Raw genomic sequence first — 21,017 nt, 5'->3', positions numbered from 1 at the left:
TTTGTTCTATCTATTCATGCAGAATAATTGGCAACGAGGCAATTACGCGCCATTTCGAAATCGACAAACGATCCGGCCAGCTGACCATTTCCAAGAACACCGCCCTCGATGTCAACCATTTGAAGTCTGAAAATGTATTCTTTGCCGTGGAGGTAAGTTTGAGCATTTTTTTTATTTGTGTGGTTTTGTGTAGCCGTTTGAACATTCACTCGTTTGTTCACTATTTTAATTGACTCGTTGAATTTTGTAGAATTCACAAATATAAAAGCTTGTCGACTTGTTATTTAAAATTATTTAAATGCAAACACGAAGCCGCAAATTTTGATGTAGTGCTTATTGGAATTCAATTCAGATTACACACTTTTCCTAACATTTTTGCATAGTATAATTAAAAATTGTTTGAATCATGTCTAGAAACTGTAATTGTTAACATGAATGGCTCTTGATAAACTTTTCATTTGATTAATTATCGGAATATTTATAAGTGTCAAATACGTTAAGCATAAATCGCCCTAACATTTAGACAGATGCTATTTTAAAATTACGCAGTTCAAATCTTGAATATGTATGTTGCAAAGAGACTTTTCTATTATTACCTCTTTTTAACGCCTACAAAAATAACAGCTTAAATATATGCATTTAGGGGAAATTCTGCCATATTTGGCAGGTTGATCTCTTGCTCTTGAGCAATTCTCTGAGATTTCAGCCATTCGTTTTTTTTTTGTATTTTTTAATCCGGCTGAAACTTTTTTGGTGCCTTCTGTATGCCGAAAGAAAAAAACTGCTGCTGTTTCCAAAAAAGTTACCTGAAAATGGCTACGGTGCACTTAATCAAAATTTCACTAAAGTACTTTTTGATTGCAAATTCTATTTTAATGGAGAAATCAAATTGAAATATTTTTGCGGACAATATTTCGATTTTTTGAAAAAAATAGTATTGATTCAAAAAATCATAACTCATAACATTACTAAGATTTTTTGCACTTTATGGCAATTTCTGAAAAGTTGGCATTTGAGTGCGCTAACCACGCGGACGCGCTGTCTTGTTTTTGCATGCTTATTTTCATTTCTTTTGTGTCGCTGTTTGTGTGCTTGGGTGAGTGGTTATTATAACTTATTGGACATCATAAGTGCAGTGCTTCTGGGGACGCGCAGTCCTGTTTTTTCGCGATAATTTTCATCGTAAATGATCGTAAAAAATTATTCCAACTGGCATCGATCGATTTTATGAAGAGTAAAGCGTCATTTATTTATTATTTTTGAAATTTGCTCGCGTTATCTAAATTGAAAATAGTAAAAATATACTGATAAGTCCAGCCCATAGCACTACTGCTCGGCTGGCACGCGGTTCGATAAAAAAAAACTTTTTAAATGATCAATTATCTATCTTTCCGCAGCCGGCTGCCTAAGATTTAAAATTTTCAACCAATAAACAAAATGCTCATGGTCACATCACTGCCACTCGTGAATCCTGACCTCATACCTATCTACTAACCCCCTCAAAGCTCATGTGATACTTTGTCGGAGATGCAGTCGATTGGGCGGTCTCTATTACTCAAGTATCGGACTAACATTCCCATCCACTTCCCCGTGACCCTACCACTGGTCGTGGCCGGCGCCGGTATTGATCAGCATGATAGGGGCCTTTGAGAAGTTGCGAAGCGAGGAAAGATAGCACCCACTTATCTTCCACGGCTCGTGGATGTAACTTCTGGAGGTCCTGGTCAATAACGGAGTAGCAACTGCGGGTGGGCACCTATGCTTATGCTATGCTTATGCTTATTTCTGAAAAGTTGGCATTTGATATCCCAGATCCATACCTACAACTTTGTCCAAGACACCAAATCGATCAAAAAATTCCTTCAAAAGATACAGATTTTTGAATTTTCATGTATCACTTTCAGTGTTAACCGACAACTATGATTAAATTAGCGATTAATCGCTGTCTGTAACACCTACACAGAAAAAAAGTTGAATTTTGGAATGTTGAAAATTTGGTAGGTTGAATATTACCTCTTTATTTGTGTAATATTACATAAAAAATGTGTAAAAATGTGAACCTGATGAATATTCATCAAAAACTGATGAAAATTCATCATTTTCTGGGGTAAAATTTATCATTAATTTTGCCACAAAATCTGTCACCATTTCCTGATGAATATTACCATCATTTTTTTTCTGTGTAACTAATAAGACTGCTGAGAATAATCTTGATTCTCAAAATGCTACGACTAGCTGTCATTCGTCAAGTGTACGATCGCTGATTGTGACAACCCATGACTGCTGGCGGTAAAGGGGCATGATTGGATTTGGATTGTAATCGTCCCTGCCACACTCAAGTAACAGTCAGGAGAAACGAGCAAACCATACTCAGAGGGCCTTTCTGCAGGCAATCATATTCGCTAGAAGAGATTTTCTTTCCACCATGATCATTTTTGTATGGGCATTTACCAAATTTGTACGGAAAATAAAACAAAATGCAAAAATTCAAATTAACACTGGAACGCCCAACGCATGTCCAACATACACGGACGCCCAAGCCTCCCAAAAAAGGTGGAACGGTAACTTCAACTCGCTGGTTCTCGGGCATTACTCTACCAATCGGAACGATTCTTGTTTCCAGTGATTTGTAAGAAGGTCTAGATGATCCTAAAATTTTTCAGAACTTGATTTGATCAAATCTGTAATTTCTGCGACCAAAAACATCGTTCCACCTTTTTTTAAAACGACTGCCTTCCGCGGAATTTTTGGCGATTTTTTTTACACGCGAAAAAAAAAAGTTGGAACGATGTTTTTGATCGTAAAAATTACAGATTTGATCAAATTAAGTTCAGCAAAGTTTTAGGATCATCCAGACATCCTAACAAATCACTGGAAAGAAGAATAATCTTGATTGGTTGAGTTATGCCCGAGAACCATTGAGTTGAAGTTACCGTTCCAACTTTTTTGGAGCCTTGGGCGATGGAATGTTCATGAAAAAAGGCCGATCTTGCTCCCATAACTCCAATTTGCTAACACCTTACTTTGTAAAATTGTTTAAAAAGAAATATGCTTGCTCACTTCCTATTCAGCTACTTATTACTTGATTTCAGTTGAAATGGCTTTTTGAGCGAGTTGTGGCGTTATAACCACGTCAAATAATGTCCAGGGCATTCGTGGAAATACAATGTCCCATCCCAGAACGAAGGGACCCGGAGTACCAAACCTTCTTAGCATGGTACTTCCAACGAATACAACCAAATCTCGGAGCATATGGTGGTGTTTCCTCATGCTTCTTCCTCCCCTGTCGATTCAGAATTCGACCCAATTACGAGTCATCTCTTCGATATGGCTTTACGCCGTAGGCCTGGCCGCTTTAACGCTTATGATGTTTCAATGCATTCTGATGCAATGGTGCACTACAAATGTTTATAAATGACAAGAAGAGTGCTAGGCGTCATCTAATCTAAGGCACTCTCCAGGATCCCTTCGAAAGATTGGCTGCGCTAGGGTCTGATTAGATTAGATTAGATTTCAGTTGAAATCGCTTTTTATGTGCTGCAGTTGAACAAACTGTAATCAAAGTGCTGGTATGGCAACATTAGCGGCACGATGGAGTAAGATGCTGTTACCCTATATGTTAGTTATATGTTAAAGTGAAAAGACTTTATATGTATGAGTAATTCATTAAATTTAAACGCAACCATTTCAAGCAGTCTTCGACATAGACGCATCTCGCACTCAATCTGGGTCAAACTTTGCATGCAAACGGTAGTCCCGACTGTTGCAACTTTCATTCAACCCCGATTTTCTCATCTCTCTCTCCAGGCAAGCGATGGCCTTTACACGACGCTCTGCAATGTCAACATTACCATCCGGGACGTGAACAACCATGCGCCCCTGTTCTCCCGGGAGCACTATCTGACGTCGATTGAGGAGAATTTCCCAATTGGTAAGTTAAATATTGTTATTAATAATAATGACCGAACGAACGAGCCAGGCTCGTCCCAGAGATTCTCAGAGACAAGAACACAAACTCCGAATAACGTAGACGGTGACGACGATGACGATGAAGATAACGACAATGATGATGGTAGAAGTGAGGTCACCCTCCCTCCTCCTGGCCACGTAGCGAATTCAATCTTGATAGTGCAGCAAAGTTATAAGTCCTGGGCTGCTGCTGAAGGACCGGGAAACTCCGGACGTTGAGCTTTTGAATGGGTCCCAAGATACGGGCCAGCAGACACATGCTCACACACACGCACGCACCTGCAAAATGACCAAGATGCCTAATAATGGTCATTAGGAGTTTCTGCAGGGACCATCCCCGATGTGTTTGTGTGTGTCGAGAAGGGCTAGCAGATTGCTCGTTTGAGAATTTAAAAGCAATTAACAGGAATTTAGTGTAAAGAGCTGATTTATCGAAGCTTAAAATTAGGCCTTGCTAAGATGGTCGTTTTCAGTTTAGATAGTGTTGGGCAGAAATATTATTTTAGTCTAGTTTGCTACAGTCATCAACCATTCCACGCAGTTTTCAATCTACTAAACTTTTCATTATCATCAACACAGCCAATTTCAAAACAATGAATAGTTAGTACAAATTTGAGTACCATCCAAGTGACACTTTCCATCGGTAAAGGCTTTGAATCTCAATGGTGTCAACCCCTTTTATCCATTCAATGTGTTTAGTACTCACTCGCACATATTTTACGACCATTCCAGCCGGCGGCGGCGGCTGCAGCAGCCGTTTGCTATCGAATTTAATTGAACAATGGCACACTCGCCCCCAGGAGGGTGAAGCAGAGCAGAGCCTCCGCCATTTATCGCTCAATCAGCAATCAACCCCATCACAAAATTCAATCAGTCGTTGCGCGCAGCTTCACTGATCCAGAAGTAGTGGAAAAACAACCCCATCTTTTCTCCCCCTCGCTTAGGGGTTTGAATGGTAAAATCGGAAGTAATTCAAAAAAATAACTTTAATGAAAAACAAGCACCATGCGCCTCCATTTTTAATCTCAGTCTCATGAGCTGCAAGTTTTCACGGTTCACTTCTCAACGGAGGTGGGCAAAACCGCTTTTTTTGGAGCCGCTTATTTTCGTTCGCTCATTCAAAAGAGCGGCTCTTTTGAACGCTCTTTCGCCCTTTTTCAAAACAGTGATAAAAAGGCTATTTTCAAGAGTGGTGTGTTTTTTTTGGACTTGTATAAATTACCTAAAAAAACTAAAAACGAGAAAACGCGCTTGAAAGCGATGAGTCTTGGCAGTCTCAATGTCAAGAAAACTACTCAAACCTAAACGTTCGAATAATTGAATTGCACCCAAACTTAATTTTGGGTTTTTGGAGAAAATTGCTCGTCACCAAAAAGTATCATCGTATGCATGGTACAATTCTGAATAACGTTATATTGATAACGACGCAAAATTTATATAATTGAACGAAAAATCATGGCAATGATGGAAATCTTCACGTTAATTTTTCTTAATTATATTTATATTTGCCAAGGGGAATTCTGGAAGGGAAATTGTTTTTTTTTTCAAAATCCAAAAACTCTCGCAGGCTTTAATTATTTTTTTTTTTTTGTTAAATTTCCTCATTTAAGCTTTTTGCCTTCCTTACTGAGGTAGGCTATAATCCTGCTCGAAAAATTGACTTTTGAAAAACAGCTCGTAGACCTAAAAAAAACTACTCAAACCTAAACGTTCGAATAATTGAATTGCACCCAAACTTAATTTTGGGTTTTTGGAGAAAATTGCTCGTCACCAAAAAGTATCATCGTATGCATGGTACAATTCTGAATAACGTTATATTGATAACGACGCAAAATTTATATAATTGAACGAAAAATCATGGCAATGATGGAAATCTTCACGTTAATTTTTCTTAATTATGTTTATATTTGCCAAGGGGAATTCTGGAAGGGAAATTGTTTTTTTTTCAAAATCCAAAAACTCTCGCAGGCTTTAATTATTTTTTTTTTTTGTTAAATTTCCTCATTTAAGCTTTTTGCCTTCCTTACTGAGGTAGGCTATAATCCTGCTCGAAAAATTGACTTTTGAAAAACAGCTCGTAGACCTATATTCATGTATACCTATCAACTCAGAATCGAAAACTGAATCAATGTCTGTGTGTGTGTGTGTGTGTGTGTGTGTGTGTGTGTGTGTGTGTGTGTGTGTGTGTGTGTGTGTGTGTGTGTGTGTGTGTGTGTGTGTGTGTGTGTGTGTGTGTGTGTGTGTGTGTGTGTGTGTGTGTGTGTGTGTGTGTGTGTGTGTGTGTGTGTGTGTGTGTGTGTGTGTGTGTGTGTGTGTGTGTGTGTGTGTGTGTGTGTGTGTGTGTGTGTGTGTGTGTGTGTGTATGTATGTATGTGTCCAAAATTCTTGCCAAGTTTTCTCAGCCCTGGCTGAACCGATTTTGATCCAACCGGTTGCATTCAACTTGGTCTCATACATCGCTATATAATTGTTTGAAGTTTCGATAAGTAGTTCAAAAGTTATATATAAAAATGTGGTTTCACATATATCCGGATCTCACTTATAAGCATTAAAAACTTTGTCCGGATCCATTATCTAACCCATCGTTGGTTAGGTAATCAAAAGACCTTTCCAACGAGTCCAAAAAATTGAAGATATGGCAACCCTGTCTCGAGATATGGCCACTTAAGTGATATTTATGTACATTTTTATTCCGGATCTAAAAAATAGATGAAATTTTTGTCCAACGACATCAAATCACCCATTGTTGGTAATGAGTGAGGAAGGCTCCAACCACATAGGTGGATTAAGTTAGTTTTTCAATTAAATTTGTTTCCATATTTTCGCTTGTATGCTATCTTGTGACACGTCTGCTGCAAAAAGATAGGACGTATCATAAGATAGCACAATAGTGACGATATGTTTACGGATACAGAGAACACGGCTTGAAATTGCAAAGAGAATTATTCCTTCGAGTTAACATCCAAAAAAGTTTTACCACAAACCAAAAAGTGTCGATTACGAGAATCTATCCAGGGACCTCTAGCACACTATCGCAATAACTTAACTGTATCGGCCACCACAGCTTGGTGACCAGAGGGAGTCAGGAGTCGAGCTATTAAACTTTTTGGGATTTTTTGTTTCATTTATCGAATGAACCCATATTGACGTGACGTTACATCGTGCTGCCATCTGTTTTTTTTAGTGCAAAAGTGGAAAAGTGCTGAGTCATCGTTTAAAAATAGACGGCGTTCTATCTCGCCAAGCATAATGAAGCCGATAAAGTAGTCGGTTTCGATGGAGAAAAAGTGGAAAACGTGGCAAAAAATAGCAACGCCATCCCCCCAATTTGGTTTCATGGTGTGTGTAGTTGGCATTATTGTCTCGAGTTTAGTGCTCTAAATAAACTTCAGGGGAACTGTTGTTTAAAGAATGAATGTTGTTGATTTATAATCAAAATGTTGTCTAAAAAAAATTTGACTCTCATTGTAAATCATTGGATGAATATTTGAGACCGTTAGAGACCTTTCAAATTATTCAGCAAGATTTAAAATCTGGTAACCTTTTCATGAAATAACAAATGTGAAATAAAAAGCACGATAGCCGCACTCCATTAAATGTATAATGATTTAATAAAGAACTTTTCACGTTTTTTAGTAATTTGTCACACTCAGATGTTTATGTCAAGCCTCGGCAAATGTGTGCCAAAATCCGAACTAGAAAAAAATACCGTCTTTACTTACTTAAATATGATTTAGATTGCATAAGCTTATAAAACTCTCTGTTCTAGAGAGTTGTGCGAAATCTATTTTCCATTTGTTTGCAATACGTTTTTTTGACTACCTATGAAAGCTCATTTTAAAAGATTTTCAATTGAAATCATTATTTCAACAATAAGGTTACATTTGAAATGGAAGTAAACACACTTATTGCTTATGAAACTGGCTGATAAATCATTTTAATTGCCTGAATTTGTATTCATGAAACGGTTTGTTTCAGTTGAAGTTCAGAGTAATTTATACCGAATTCCACATTTTCTTCGCTTATAAATTTCCAAGGCTACCAGATCTAACGAGCCAACCGAAAAAAATAATTTCAATGTTAATGTTATATCATATGTATTTGATTTTTAACATTTTTGATTTTCCCTAAAACAAATCCTAACAGATTCACCAAACCCAAAATGCCCCACCGGATCCACGATTCGGATATGGGTCGGTGTTTATAGATATAGAGGTAGCACTACACAAAATTGATTATCTCTCGGTAGTGTCGTCCTTTGGCAAAAATACTGCCAGTCAAGTGTGTCTGAACGTGTGTGTGTGTATAGGAGAGAGAGTACCCCGTTCAGACTCGTAAAAATTTATATTTGCTCGTTTATAACTACATTAGTCTATTGACTCTTTCTCGACGGAGGTATCCATCGTGTTATTGGCAGGCTGGCTGGCTGGAAAGAACGACCGACAGACGGGACGACCCGTAAAATAACTCCAACGGTACGCGTACCAAGACTCGGTTCGGCGGGAAAAACAAACAATTCTGTGCTGCGCTGGAAAGTATGCAGGGTACCGTGGGGATAAAAACAACAACAGATCCTAAACCTATCCATCTCGACCCTCTCCGGTTGTGATCCTGGGTCGGGCTGTACCTTTTTTCTGCCTCCAGAATCCAAGTTTTACGAGGAACTAACGCTATATTTTTTCGATCTTTTTTGCTCTCTAATCAATTTACAGGTACCAAAGTCGAAACCTTGCAGGCCATCGATTTGGATACGGGAATCAACGCAGAGATAAGGTAAATATCGGAATCCCCAGCTTTGTTTACTATCCGAACATGGGTCTGAGCTGAGTGACATTTCCTAATTGATAAATTTATCATTAAATTACATCGTGTGATTGACAAAGGGAAACTGAAATTTAACAATTTGTTAATTACTCATAAAACACTTTAAACAAATAGAATGTTAAGAATGCGTAAATTTTATTTGTTGAGTAATCGAATCGAATGCAAATTCCCGAAGTGATTATTGAAGCTAAAACATACCAAACATACAGCAGCGGAGAACATTCGAGCGGAAATTCAAACCGACTTCCGGTGCGGTGACATGTAGCGTTGCGCTGCGTGGGTGGTATTTACTAAAAGCAGTGCTGTTTAATCTTCAAAGCACAGGCGCTCCGGTGGCAAACTTCCGCTTCCGGGCACGTGTGCCTGTTTGGATGGAGTATTTTCGATTACTGGTGAGCAGGAATTTTAAACATGTCCATTAGGATGTAACAAACCTACACATTGCGAGCATTGACTATTTAGGGTGTACTGAGCACAAACTTCAAAAATCGCGTTTATTTGGTTTTTGCCATTTTTTTGAGTAATCATAACTTTATAGTTCGTGTCTAGATGAGACTGCGAATCAGTTCATAAACTTTTATGATTTTCCCGATTTTCATAACATAGTCTTACTTCAACTGGAAATTTAGCTTGCTTGTTAAAGCGCCGTTGACAGCAGTCATTTGCAGTAGCAGCAAGTGCTGCCAGTTTTACTTGAACAAAAAGGGGATGTCACCACCAATTAATCTTATAATTCAACTTACTGGATTGGCTCTTCCCCGTTGTGCTTTCTACACTCTGCAGAATAAGCTTAAATTGAAAAAAATAATGGTTTCTGGTATTATTTAAAGTTTGGGTGTATTCCGTTTGGCTTGATGTCTTTTATAGTAACACCTTTTGAAAGATGGTTTTGTGATGTGCTTTTTGCGATTCCGTCATAAAACTTCTTATTTTTCCTATCATTCTCGCGCGATGAAACGGTCAAAAAAATTAAATGGAAGATTAATACCTCTCAATGCCAGTTCTACTTTTCAGGACTGAAATGGGTGTTGAAAAGTATAATTTTTCAGTACTAGTATCGAAAAGTAACATTTTTCAATATTTTTTGTGTTGAACGATGAGTTTCTTTAACACTTGGATGTTTGACATAAAATTCCATTCCAAAAGCGTTTTTCGGAATTGCAAACAATGTTGTTAGCAACGCGTAGCAATACTTGATTTTTTCAGCACTCGTCGTATTTATACAACTCGGTAAACCTCGTTGGATAAATGTTCGACTCGTGCCGAAAAATCTTCTTTTTGCATAGTAGGTTCTCACAATTGGATGAAATTTCGAAAATACAAGAAAAAGTTCAAACTTATATCAATTTTACTCAAACTATTTTTTTGTGTTCCGAGATCCGTGATAAAGAGCCAATTGGTACGGACTCCAGTTCGATAAATGACATTAAAATTTAATCAAATTCTCATAGAGATTTACGGGCTGCAAACAAGTCAATGCGCGCTTGTTTCCATGGTTTGTTTGCATCGAGGATGGGTAAAGTTTCGAATAGAAAACAAAGTTCGACATGCGCTTGCTCTAGTGTGTGGATGGGATGCGCTATAGTAAATAAGGATTAACGATGTAACACGAGTGGGTGGAAGTGAATTGAGTTTTAAGGGGTGGACCAACTAAGTGAATTAAGTCAGTGAAAAGTGTTACTAGTTAGAGTACTGTTGTTTACAAAAATCACACGAATTAAATTTTACCTGTTTTCAGATATCGAGTACAGCAGGGCAGCTTTGATGACTTTGCCATCGACAATCAGACGGGGGTGGTGACCATCGCTCGCAAGTTGGACTATGACCGGCGCAACACGTACCAGATGGAGATTGTGGCGTCCGATATGGGCACACCAAGTCTTTCAGGGACAACCACCCTGACGGTCAGCGTCATCAACAGCAACGACAAGGCACCGTACTTTACACCGACGACGCAACGGGCTGAAATTTCGGAAGACGCTCCGGTGGGCACGCTGGTGCACACGTTGGTCGCCCTGGATCCGGATGTGGCCTCGAGTGAGTCGCTGGACTATGCGGCCACGGAACCAATCACGGCCGTCGACAAGAACGGGAAAGAAGTTACCGACTCGGAAGACTTTAAGGACATGTTTACGATTGATCGCACTGGAAAGGTGTTTGTCAATCGGATTTTGCAGCGGGATGACTTTGCGGTGAGTACATTAGTACATCTGTGCTAAACAAAAAGAATTCTTTTGATTGGGATAAACCTTTTCAATCAGATGCCCCTACTTACAACATCTGCAGTCGCAATAAAATAACAATCAACTCAACTGCAACTTCAATTAATACATTTCAATGCCCGTCCCCCTCCATTAGGTCATACGAATCACGGTACTGGTAACGGACACTACGGCCCCCTCGGTGCAGCAGGGCGAGGGTCTCCTCATCATTACCATCATCGATGTTAACGAGGAACCACCGGTAAGTCGTCTTTTCCCCCCAGGGCTGATGAAAGTGCCTCTTATAACTGTAATTGCAACTCACCCAGCTTACGATCCGTTTTACCTGAGATCGCAAGGGGCTCAGAGAGTTGCGCTGGTACTGATAGAGTAATAAGACCTTGGCAATTTCAAACTCCATCCAACTCATTCTTCCACTTGAGTGAAAAGTTTATGGGGATTCTTCCAGGCCAGACAAAAGCTCTCTTATACCGCACTGTCTCTATCGGGATGAACTTTTGCTGGTTCCCCTCCCGGAATCTCCCACCCACCTTCTAGCTGGTCCGATTCTAATGGTGGTGTCTACCGGCAACAAGGATCCGTCCAATTTTCTGCCAGTTTTACTCTCTGCTTACGGTTGAACGGTTCCGTGGCAGTAACCGTATAAAACAATGCTTATGATTCGAGAGCTGCTCAGAAGTCCCTCATCCTCCTGCCGTAACAACTTCTAGGTATAACTTCAAGGTGTAGAAAGAGGCAAAAGTGCATTCAAGTATGAAATTCAATATGAATATTAATAATTGTTAGGAAAGACCTTGGCCTCGGCTCTCATGTATGTGTATTATGTTTAAGAGGGTTTTAGTTTTGTCTGCCACAGACCTGCCTTCGTGCTAATGCTTCAGGTCAAATTTAATATTTCTAGTTTGTGGAAAAAATCGACAAAGGAACATAGAATAAATATAAATTCTCACAATTGGATGAAATAATGAACGGTATCAAAATGAAGATTTATTTTTCAGAATTGAATTTGATTCGTTGCTTTTAACAGTGATGCAATCTCTCTAACATATTTCATTGAGTATTCGGTTGGATTATGCCAAAATAAAACAATGGTTATCACCTTTTTTTTGAAAGAGATGAATTCTGGCGTAAACTATACGGTTACAGTCAATCATAAAAACTAAGAAAACGAATTCAATCACATAACAAAAGTTTAATGATTTTCTTCAGAAATCATTCCATCCAAAATCCGTTCAGCTCGGTAACCATTCTGACAACATTCCTAACATTGTTCAAAATCAATATGGAAAGAGGTTTGAACCTGGTGTTGAAAACATAACAATTTGCTGCCATCCTCACTCAGTCCTCACCATAAACGTCCCGAACAAAACCAAACAGGCCATGATCGGAAAGTGATTCCTCGTGTGTGTCTGTGTTGGTTATGAGGGAAATGGTTCAGTATCTGTGGAAAACACACCTATTCATAAGCCATTATCATCACTGGAAACATAACTGTGGACACAATGGCAGGACTCCCACCTACAACCTACCTACCCACAGTCACGTGTACAGCATCAGTCAGAAATAGGGGGAGAAAGATAAAGGTAACACTTTTTGTATTCTCTCAAGAAAGTTCATGATGTAACCAAAGACCATTGAATCGTATGATTTTACAACTGATGGAAAATTTGAGGTCATTTGCGGAGAGAGGTGGTAAGGAGCAAATATTTATAAAGGGAATAGAAGATTGTTTTTCTCTGTTAGGAAATGTGGAATTTGTATGCATTGTGATCGCTCAGTTATGTTGATTGAAAATGACGCACAGGATGTGGAATATTTTTTCATGCAGATATCACAGTTTTGATTGCATGCCTGAACGGGTATCTTGTAAATCCAGGGTTGATATTATGGGCAAATAACAATGAACATTCATCAGCGTAACAATGTGAATAGCACACCTCAAAACGCAGAGAATTCGGTAATTCTGTCCCACTCCTTCTATGCAAGGATTGTAACAATGGTTCAACCCAACGTTCAACCGAAAATTGATGATTTTATCGTCCTTCGATAACGTTATCGTCATTTTATCGTTACCGAACCATTTTATCGGTGATAATCGATTATACCACTGGTTTCCAAACTATTTTGGCCCAGACTTGGCACCATACCTCAATGGTGGCCGTTCCGGGGATTTGTCACGCTCCACTAGTGCGGCCCAGGACCCACTTTTGAAAATACTAGAATAAACTTTTGCAATCAAAATCCTCCTGGCATTAACAAACATTTACTTAAAAACGTTACTTAATCCACCTTTAGGTGGTTGGTGCCTTCCTCATATTCATAAAGTCAATACATTCAGTAAAAATAGCAACATGTTTAACAAATCAACTTTATTACTCATTTCTTTTGATATGGTTCGCAGACCATCAATATTTCTGGCTCATCGGCAAGGTCTGATAAAGAAAACCTATCCAACGATAGTTCGCATGGAAGATTCAGACAATATTTTTATCACAATATCTGAAATCAAACCTCTAAAAAGTGTATAAATAACACTTAAGTGCCAATAACTTTTAATAGGGTTGTCAGATCCTTGATGTTTTAGGCTCATTTGAAAGGTCTTTCGATTATCTAACTAACGATGGGTCGCATGATAGACCCGGACATCATTTTTACTGAAATATCTGAGATCCGGCCTCCAAAAAGTGTATAAATAACACTTAAGTGCCAATAACTTTTAATAGGGTTGTCAGATCCTTGATGTTTTAGGCTCATTTGAAAGGTATTTCGATTATCTAACTAACGATGGGTTGCATGATAGACCCGGACATCATTTTTAATGAAATATCTGAGATCCGGCCTCCAAAAAGTGTATTAATAACACTTAAGTGCCAATAACTTTTGATAGGATTGTCAGATCCTTGATGTTTTAGGCTCATTTGAAAGGTCTTTCGATTATCTAACTAACGATGGGTCGCATGATGGACCCGGACATCATTGTCATTGAAATATCTGAGATCCGGCCTCCAAAAAGTGTATAAATAACACTTAAATGCTAATAACTTTTGATAGGATTGTCAGATCCTTGATGTTTTAGGCTCATTGGAAAGGTCTTTTTAATACCTTTCTGAAAATGTATAAAATGACAGGGTTTCTTACAAAAACCACCCTTTTTACAATCTTCCGGACATACGCCAAAATCGTTTTTTTAGCATAACTTTTGAAGTACTTTACTAAACTTCATAATTTTCAATAGGGACTTATGGGACCCCAAGACGAATCGAATGAGACCAAAACGGTCCAAATCGGTTAAGCCAGTGCTGAGATAATCGAGTGCATATTTTTTGGTGCACAGACCCACATCCCTACACACACACACACACACACAGACATTTGCTCAGAATTTGATTCTGAGTCGATAGGTATACGTGAAGGTGGGTCTACGAGGTCAAATTAAGAAGTTCATTTTTCGAGTGATTTTATAGCCTTTCCTCAGTAAGGTGAGGAAGGCAAAAACTTAAGAGTTATTCTCTACCAAAGCTGGACATGGATTTTATTTTATATTATTTATCTGGTTCAACCTTTGGTATTAGCAAAAAGAAGTCTTTTTGTGTCATTGATTTACCCATACAAGGTTTCATACAATATTGGCAGATTTTCATACAAAAATGATACGTAAATATTTAAAAATCTGTAACTTATCAAGGAATTTTTTGATCGATAAGTATTGATGAGGATTATTCTATAAAATAGGTTCCTGGAAAAAATTGCATATTTTTAAATCAACTTAGGTTTTTTTTACAAATCAATTTATCAAAATTTGTATATATATATTTTTTTTATAAGTTTAAGGGGACAAAAAACTGCAACTTTTGAAATGTGTACAGAAAGTTTGCCGCAGATTTATTATTTTTATGTGTTTTTTTTTAATTCAAGAAATTGTAGTTATTTTCTTACCTGAATTTTTAATTTAAAATCAAATTTGTAATCGAAAGGTACTTTACAGAATTTTTGATAAAGTACAATGATCGTAAAATTGAATGTTTGGCCCTTCCAAAATATTTAAAAAAATTGTCGAAAATATCACAATTCTTTTATTTTTCTAAATAGAAAATTTAACCATTTGTTTGAGATATTGGCATTAGAAAATGTGGGAATAATTGGATGAGCCTTGAAAAACTTAAATTTTCTTGTTTTTTTTTCTATTTTTTGCTTTATTTCAGCAACCAAAGGTTCAATCTTCAATGTGGTTTTAAGAATTTCCTGAACTTTTCGAAAAAAAATATTTTCAGGAGTGAACAATCATCGTGGTTCACTGAAGTTACCTAAATCTATACCGATGGTTAGTTCACCCATATAGAACACCGTTGATCAAGTAGATATCTAGGGCATGACTTCCGGGAGTTCTTGGATACCCAGATTTGTGGATGGTCCCTTACCCGTGTTTTGCGGATGACCGCTTTTATAAATATTTCGTTTATATGTAAATAATGTACATTAAAAAAGAAAACCCCTTTTTACGCCAAAACCCCGCAATAACGCTCCCCCGATTTGCGTTCAAACCCCGAAATAACGCTCCCCCCGTTTGCGCTCTAACCCCGAAATAACGCTCCCGCGAATTGCGCCCCGTCCCCAATAAAAACTGATGAAAAAATTGCGGTGCTGAATATAGTAATTTCATACAAAGTTCGAGATATTTAAAAACGAGCCCAAACAAGCTAAATATGATTGCCAATGCAGAAAAATGCATTTTAGATTGTTTTGAGTTGATTAGACTTCGAAGTTGACTTTATAGCTGTCCGGCCACCATTGCTAGTACCAACCACTAGTGTCTTCTTTTTATCTACAAGGACTTCCTAAGTGTATGAAAGTATGGCACGGAGCGACGGCGCCGAATACCCTTATTTCCATAAAGAATTTTAGAGCGCCCGCCGCGGGATTCGAACCTGCGACCTCTGGATTCTGAGTCCAGTGCGCGGTCCGGTTAATCCACACGGGCGGGACCATTAGACTTCTGTTTCCATTAAAAATTTCAAGGGAGCGTTCTTTTATTACGTAACGCAGTAGGGGGGGAGGGGGGGTCGGAGGCCGTGTTACGCTCCATACAAAATTTTTAAAATTTGTATGGAAATTTTGTTACGAGGGGGGGGGGGAGGGGGTCTAAAAGTCTGATTTTTCGCGTTACGTAATAAAAGAACGCTCCCCAAAGTTATGAAAAAATATCAGGGCTGTGGAGTCGGAATCGGAGTCGGAGCCGGAGTCGGGTCTTTTTGGGAAGCCTGGAGTCGGAGTCAGAGTCAGAGTCAGAGTCGTAAAAACTCGAACAGCTGGAGTAGGAGTCCGAGTCGGAGTCGGCTTAATTTTATTAGCTGGAGTCGGAGCCGAAAATTTCTGATTACCCGGAGTTGGAGTCGGAGTCAGAGTTATCTTAAATTCAACAAAAATTACGTTATTTTTTTATTTTTTAGTATTGGCTATAAAACACGCTGCGCTGCGCTGCGTTGCCATTTTTATTTTTTTAGAGATCACTAAATGATAACCCGTTAACATAAAAAAAAAAAACAATATTGGTTTTGTAGTCAGAAATATTTAATTGATTTTTGACTGCATCCTTTTGCCAATATTAATGCACCCTTTAAACTCAAACTTGACCAAATTTAATCTAGTTCTTTCTGAAAAAAGTACACACACAGTCATCTAATACCCCGATAGCGAATGTCTTGGTGGTTTTAAGTAAATCAATGTTAAAAGTGTCTGAGAATGTTGATCCTTAGGCAAACTATTTTGATATTGTTGCAAATTATCATTGAACAAATCTCAAGATTTCAGGATAGGACAGGATTTCAAGATAAAAAAATATTTGTGACCTAGAAAATATTTATCCTGTGAATTTTTGTTTTTTATCCAATTCTAAGTTTTTTCATATATTTTCATGGAGGCGCACGACCATCCATAAAGCTTCGGTTTAGGTGGAGATGCAAGAAGTATCACGCGCCTCCTTTTAAATACATAAAAAAATTAAAAATCCTAATAAATCGAAAATTCCGAGGTAACATATTTTCTAGGTCACGGATATTTGAAAATGACCCCTTAAGCGTTCTTACCACGAAGATTTTTTAAGATACATTGATTTGTAATAATAAACTTCTTTAGCCTTGACGTGATGTCCATGTACGTCTTAAAAATTTCAATGGAGTTTTAAAAAATAGTTTTGTTAAAAATGTTATTTAAAAATACAAGGTAACTATGATAGTCACTTTAATTGTTTTAATAAAATAAACTTTAAAACAAAATATCTCTTTGGTATATTCAGGATCAAAGTATCGAGTTTGTAGTAGCAGAACTATAATTGTTCACTGAACCTTAATTTTAAGAATTATTTAATCACTTTACAGGTTGTCCAAAGGACCATTATACATTATCATTCAAAATGGGTTCGCGGGCCACAAAAAATCACCTCGCGGACCATACTTTGGTCTGCCCTGGTGTAGATGTAATGATCTGAAAGTTTCATTTTTCGCTAGTCAACTCCTCTCACACCTGCAACACCTGCAGCACCATGGGGATTTAGACGGAATCTTTACTTCTAACAGCTGATGATTATTGCTGTATTAAACTTGAAAGAAACTTAAAGTTGATTTACACCAAGATACGATAAAACAAAAAAAATTATGAGTACAAAATAAATACGTACGGCATGGTATGGAAACGTACTGACCGTGATTGAGAAGTGTTCAAAGTACTTCTCGAAATAGTTTTCATAAAATTTTGATTTTTTTTTAAGTTTTTTGACTATTATTAAGAAAATTTTGTCGAATAGCATTATTTAATATTCTCAAATTGTCATGATTTTTTTCAATGAACATGCATGAACATGCATTTTCGGATTCTTTGGACAATTTTCCACTAGGAGAAGGAGAAATCAAAAATCAAAATCAAATTGTTCGCTCTACAGCATTGCCTTGGCGTTCTCGATTGCGAGATTCCTACTTGAAACTAGGTGTCCGAAGGCTTGATTGTTAAGGCAATTGCAAACCTCTTTTTACACCTAAGCTTCCATCCACCCCGGGATTCGAACTGACGACCTTTGGATTGTGAGTCCAACTGTCTACCAGCGACTCCACCGAGGCAGGACACAGAGAGACGACTCCTACACCTGGATTGAGCTAACGACCTTACTTTCTAGGTTAGACCGGGGCCAACATTTACTTCCCCATCCGACGGAAGGCGTGGTCAGACAAATCTCGTTTCGAAAAATGCCACCGGAACCGTCTGGGATCGAACCCAAACCGACTGGGTGAGAGCAACCACGCTTACCCCTACACCACGGTTCCCGGTCAGGAGAAATAAATTTGGAAATATTGAATATTATGTGTTTCTGAAACATAATTAAATAAAATCTCCACACACTAAGCACTTTCAGTAGAACAAATTTCATGTAAAAAGTGAAAACTTATTATACGAGCTTCGAATTCAGCTTAAAATACGCTTCTGACTTTTTAAAAATATTACTTAAATTTATTTGCAAATAAGTAAGCTTATAGTTAACTTAATATAAACATTTTTTCTCTCTTTAAAACTATATCAGCAACCTTATCGATCAAACGATTGATGTAAAAATATTTTTTTTTACGCAAATATTTACATCATAAAAAAAAACTAAAATAGTGCAGGGACCTTGTGTGGCCTATCCCAGTACTGCACCTGATCGCATAAATGTCCCATATGCATTTTCATCGCTTTTGTGTATGTTTGGGAAAATCTTCAAATGAAGGATTCTTCGGCTCCTTTTCAAAAAAATTTTTCAGCGTTTTGGCTGTAGTGGCAAAATAAAAGAAGAAACCCCCCCAATGTTATAACATATTTGGAAAGATAATTGATTTTCCTAAAAAGAAATATCATGCAGAATTAACCTGAGCTTCTCCTAAAATAAAAATGTAGCGAGACGGGACAACATCGCAAAACTGGACTTTTAAAAGGAACTCTACAAAAATCGCTACAGTTTTGCCAGTTTGTTTTTTAAAAACTTTTGCTCTTCTACACATTATCACAAATTAAAAAACGAATCTTTTGCTCCTTGAACTGAAAGAATTGGTTGAAATTTGAGTTTTTGCCAGCCATTTCTTTTCGTGACGGGACAACGAAAGGTGCAGATTTATGAAAAAAAACTCCTCTCCCGTTCAATGGCTTGCAGACCACATTTGGTCAATATTCTTGGCTTCTAAGGTAAAAAATCACTAAATGATAACCCGTTAGCATGAAAAAACAATATTGGTTTTGTAGTCAGAAATATTTAATTGATTTTTGACTGCATCCTTTTGCCAATATTAATGTACCCTTTAAACTCAAACTTGACCAAATTTAATCTAGTTCTTTCTGAAAAAAGTACACACACAGTCATCTAATACCCCGATAGCGAATGTCTTGGTGGTTTTAAGTAAATCAATGTTAAAAGTGTCTGAGAATGTTGATCCTTAGGCAAACTATTTTGATATTGTTGCAAATTATCATTGAACAAATCTCAAGATTTCAGGATAGGACAGGATTTCAAGATAAAAAAATATTTGTGACCTAGAAAATATTTATCCTGTGGATTTTTGTTTTTTATCCATTTCTAAGTTTTTTCATATATTTTCATGGAGGCGCACGACCATTCATAAAGCGTCGTTTTAGGTGGAGATGCAAGAAGTATCACGCGCCTTCTTTTGAATACATAACAAAATTAAAAATTCTAATAAATCAAAAAATCCGAGGTAACATATTTTCTAGGTCACGGATATTTGAAAATGACCCCTTAAGCGTTCTTACCACGAAGATTTTGTAGGATACATTGATTTGTAATAACAAACTTCTTCAGCCTTGACGTGATGTCCATGTACGTCTTAAAAATTTCAATGGAGCTTTAAAAAATAGTTTCGTTTAAAAATGTTATTTAAAAATACAAGGTAACTATGATAGTCACTGCGCTTCTTATAAATGTCATCTTAAAAGTGAGCAAATTGAATTTATATGTTGAATCAATCATTAAGGCTAGCTTTCATATAACGATCATTGAAAAAAATAACAATTGATTATTTTTGCCTTTAATCAATTTAATGAAAATTTGAGGTTGAGTAAATAAATCCAAATTTACTTACCAAACTGTTCTTCTGAAAATGCCTTCAAAACTGAGGTTTTTTTTCTGTTTCAATAACGTCTAAAACTTACCTACCTATTTTTTGCTGTCTTTACAATTGTTGTAACATTTTCAAAAATGTTTTCGACATAATTTACTGTTTACAATAAAATAAAATTTAATTGTTTTAATAAAATAAACTTTAAAACAAAATATCTCTTTGGTATATTCAGGATCAAAGTATCGAGTTTGTAGTAGCAGAACTATGAACCTTAATTTTAAGAATTATTTAATCACTTTACAGGTTGTCCAAAGGACCATTATACATTATCATTCAAAATGGGTTCGCGGGCCACAAAAAATCACCTGCCCTGGTGTAGATGTAAAGATCTGAAAGTTTCATTTTTCGCTGGTCAACTCCTCTCACACCTGCAACACCTGCAGCACCATGGGGATTTAGACGGAATTTTAACTTCTAAAAGCTGATGATTATTGCTGTATTAAACTTGAAAGAAACTTAAAGTTGATTTACACCAAGATACCATAAAACAAAAAAAAATATGAGTACAAAATAAATACGTACGGCATGGTATGGAAACGTACTGACCGTGATTGAGAAGCGTTCAAAGTACTTCTAGAAATAGTTTTCATAAAATTTTGATTTTTTTTAAATTATTTGACTACAATTAAGAAAATTTTGTCGAAAAGCATTATTTGATATTCTCAAAGTGTCATGATTTATTTTTCAATGAACATGATTTCAAATCGGAAAAACGGAATGCATTTTCGGATTCTTTGGACAATTTTCCACTAGGAGAAGGAGAAATCAAAAATCAAAATCAAATTGTTCGCTCTACAGCATTGCCTTGGCGTTCTCGATTGCGAGATTCCTACTTGAAACTAGGTGT

At 37.2% G+C, this 21,017-nt stretch overlaps 1 protein-coding gene across 6 annotated transcripts in view; it reads left to right on the top strand.

Annotated features, from left to right (window-relative positions):
* The window catches only part of LOC6034937 (cadherin-87A), a 370,702-nt gene that overhangs the window by 302,267 nt on the left and 47,418 nt on the right, over positions 1-21,017 (top strand). For all 6 annotated transcript variants that reach the window (XM_038266992.1, XM_038266991.1, XM_038266993.1 and 3 more), the window contains 5 exons: positions 23-152; positions 3,808-3,931; positions 8,682-8,742; positions 10,532-10,985; positions 11,152-11,256. In XM_038266992.1, the coding sequence (XP_038122920.1) occupies positions 23-152; positions 3,808-3,931; positions 8,682-8,742; positions 10,532-10,985; positions 11,152-11,256 (874 nt within the window). The remainder of the gene's footprint in view (positions 1-22; positions 153-3,807; positions 3,932-8,681; positions 8,743-10,531; positions 10,986-11,151; positions 11,257-21,017) is intronic.

The sequence above is a fragment of the Culex quinquefasciatus genome, chromosome 1 (genome assembly GCF_015732765.1).
Source record: "Culex quinquefasciatus strain JHB chromosome 1, VPISU_Cqui_1.0_pri_paternal, whole genome shotgun sequence".
Taxonomy (NCBI): domain Eukaryota; kingdom Metazoa; phylum Arthropoda; class Insecta; order Diptera; family Culicidae; genus Culex; species Culex quinquefasciatus.
This window is presented reverse-complemented; position numbering and strand designations above follow the sequence as displayed.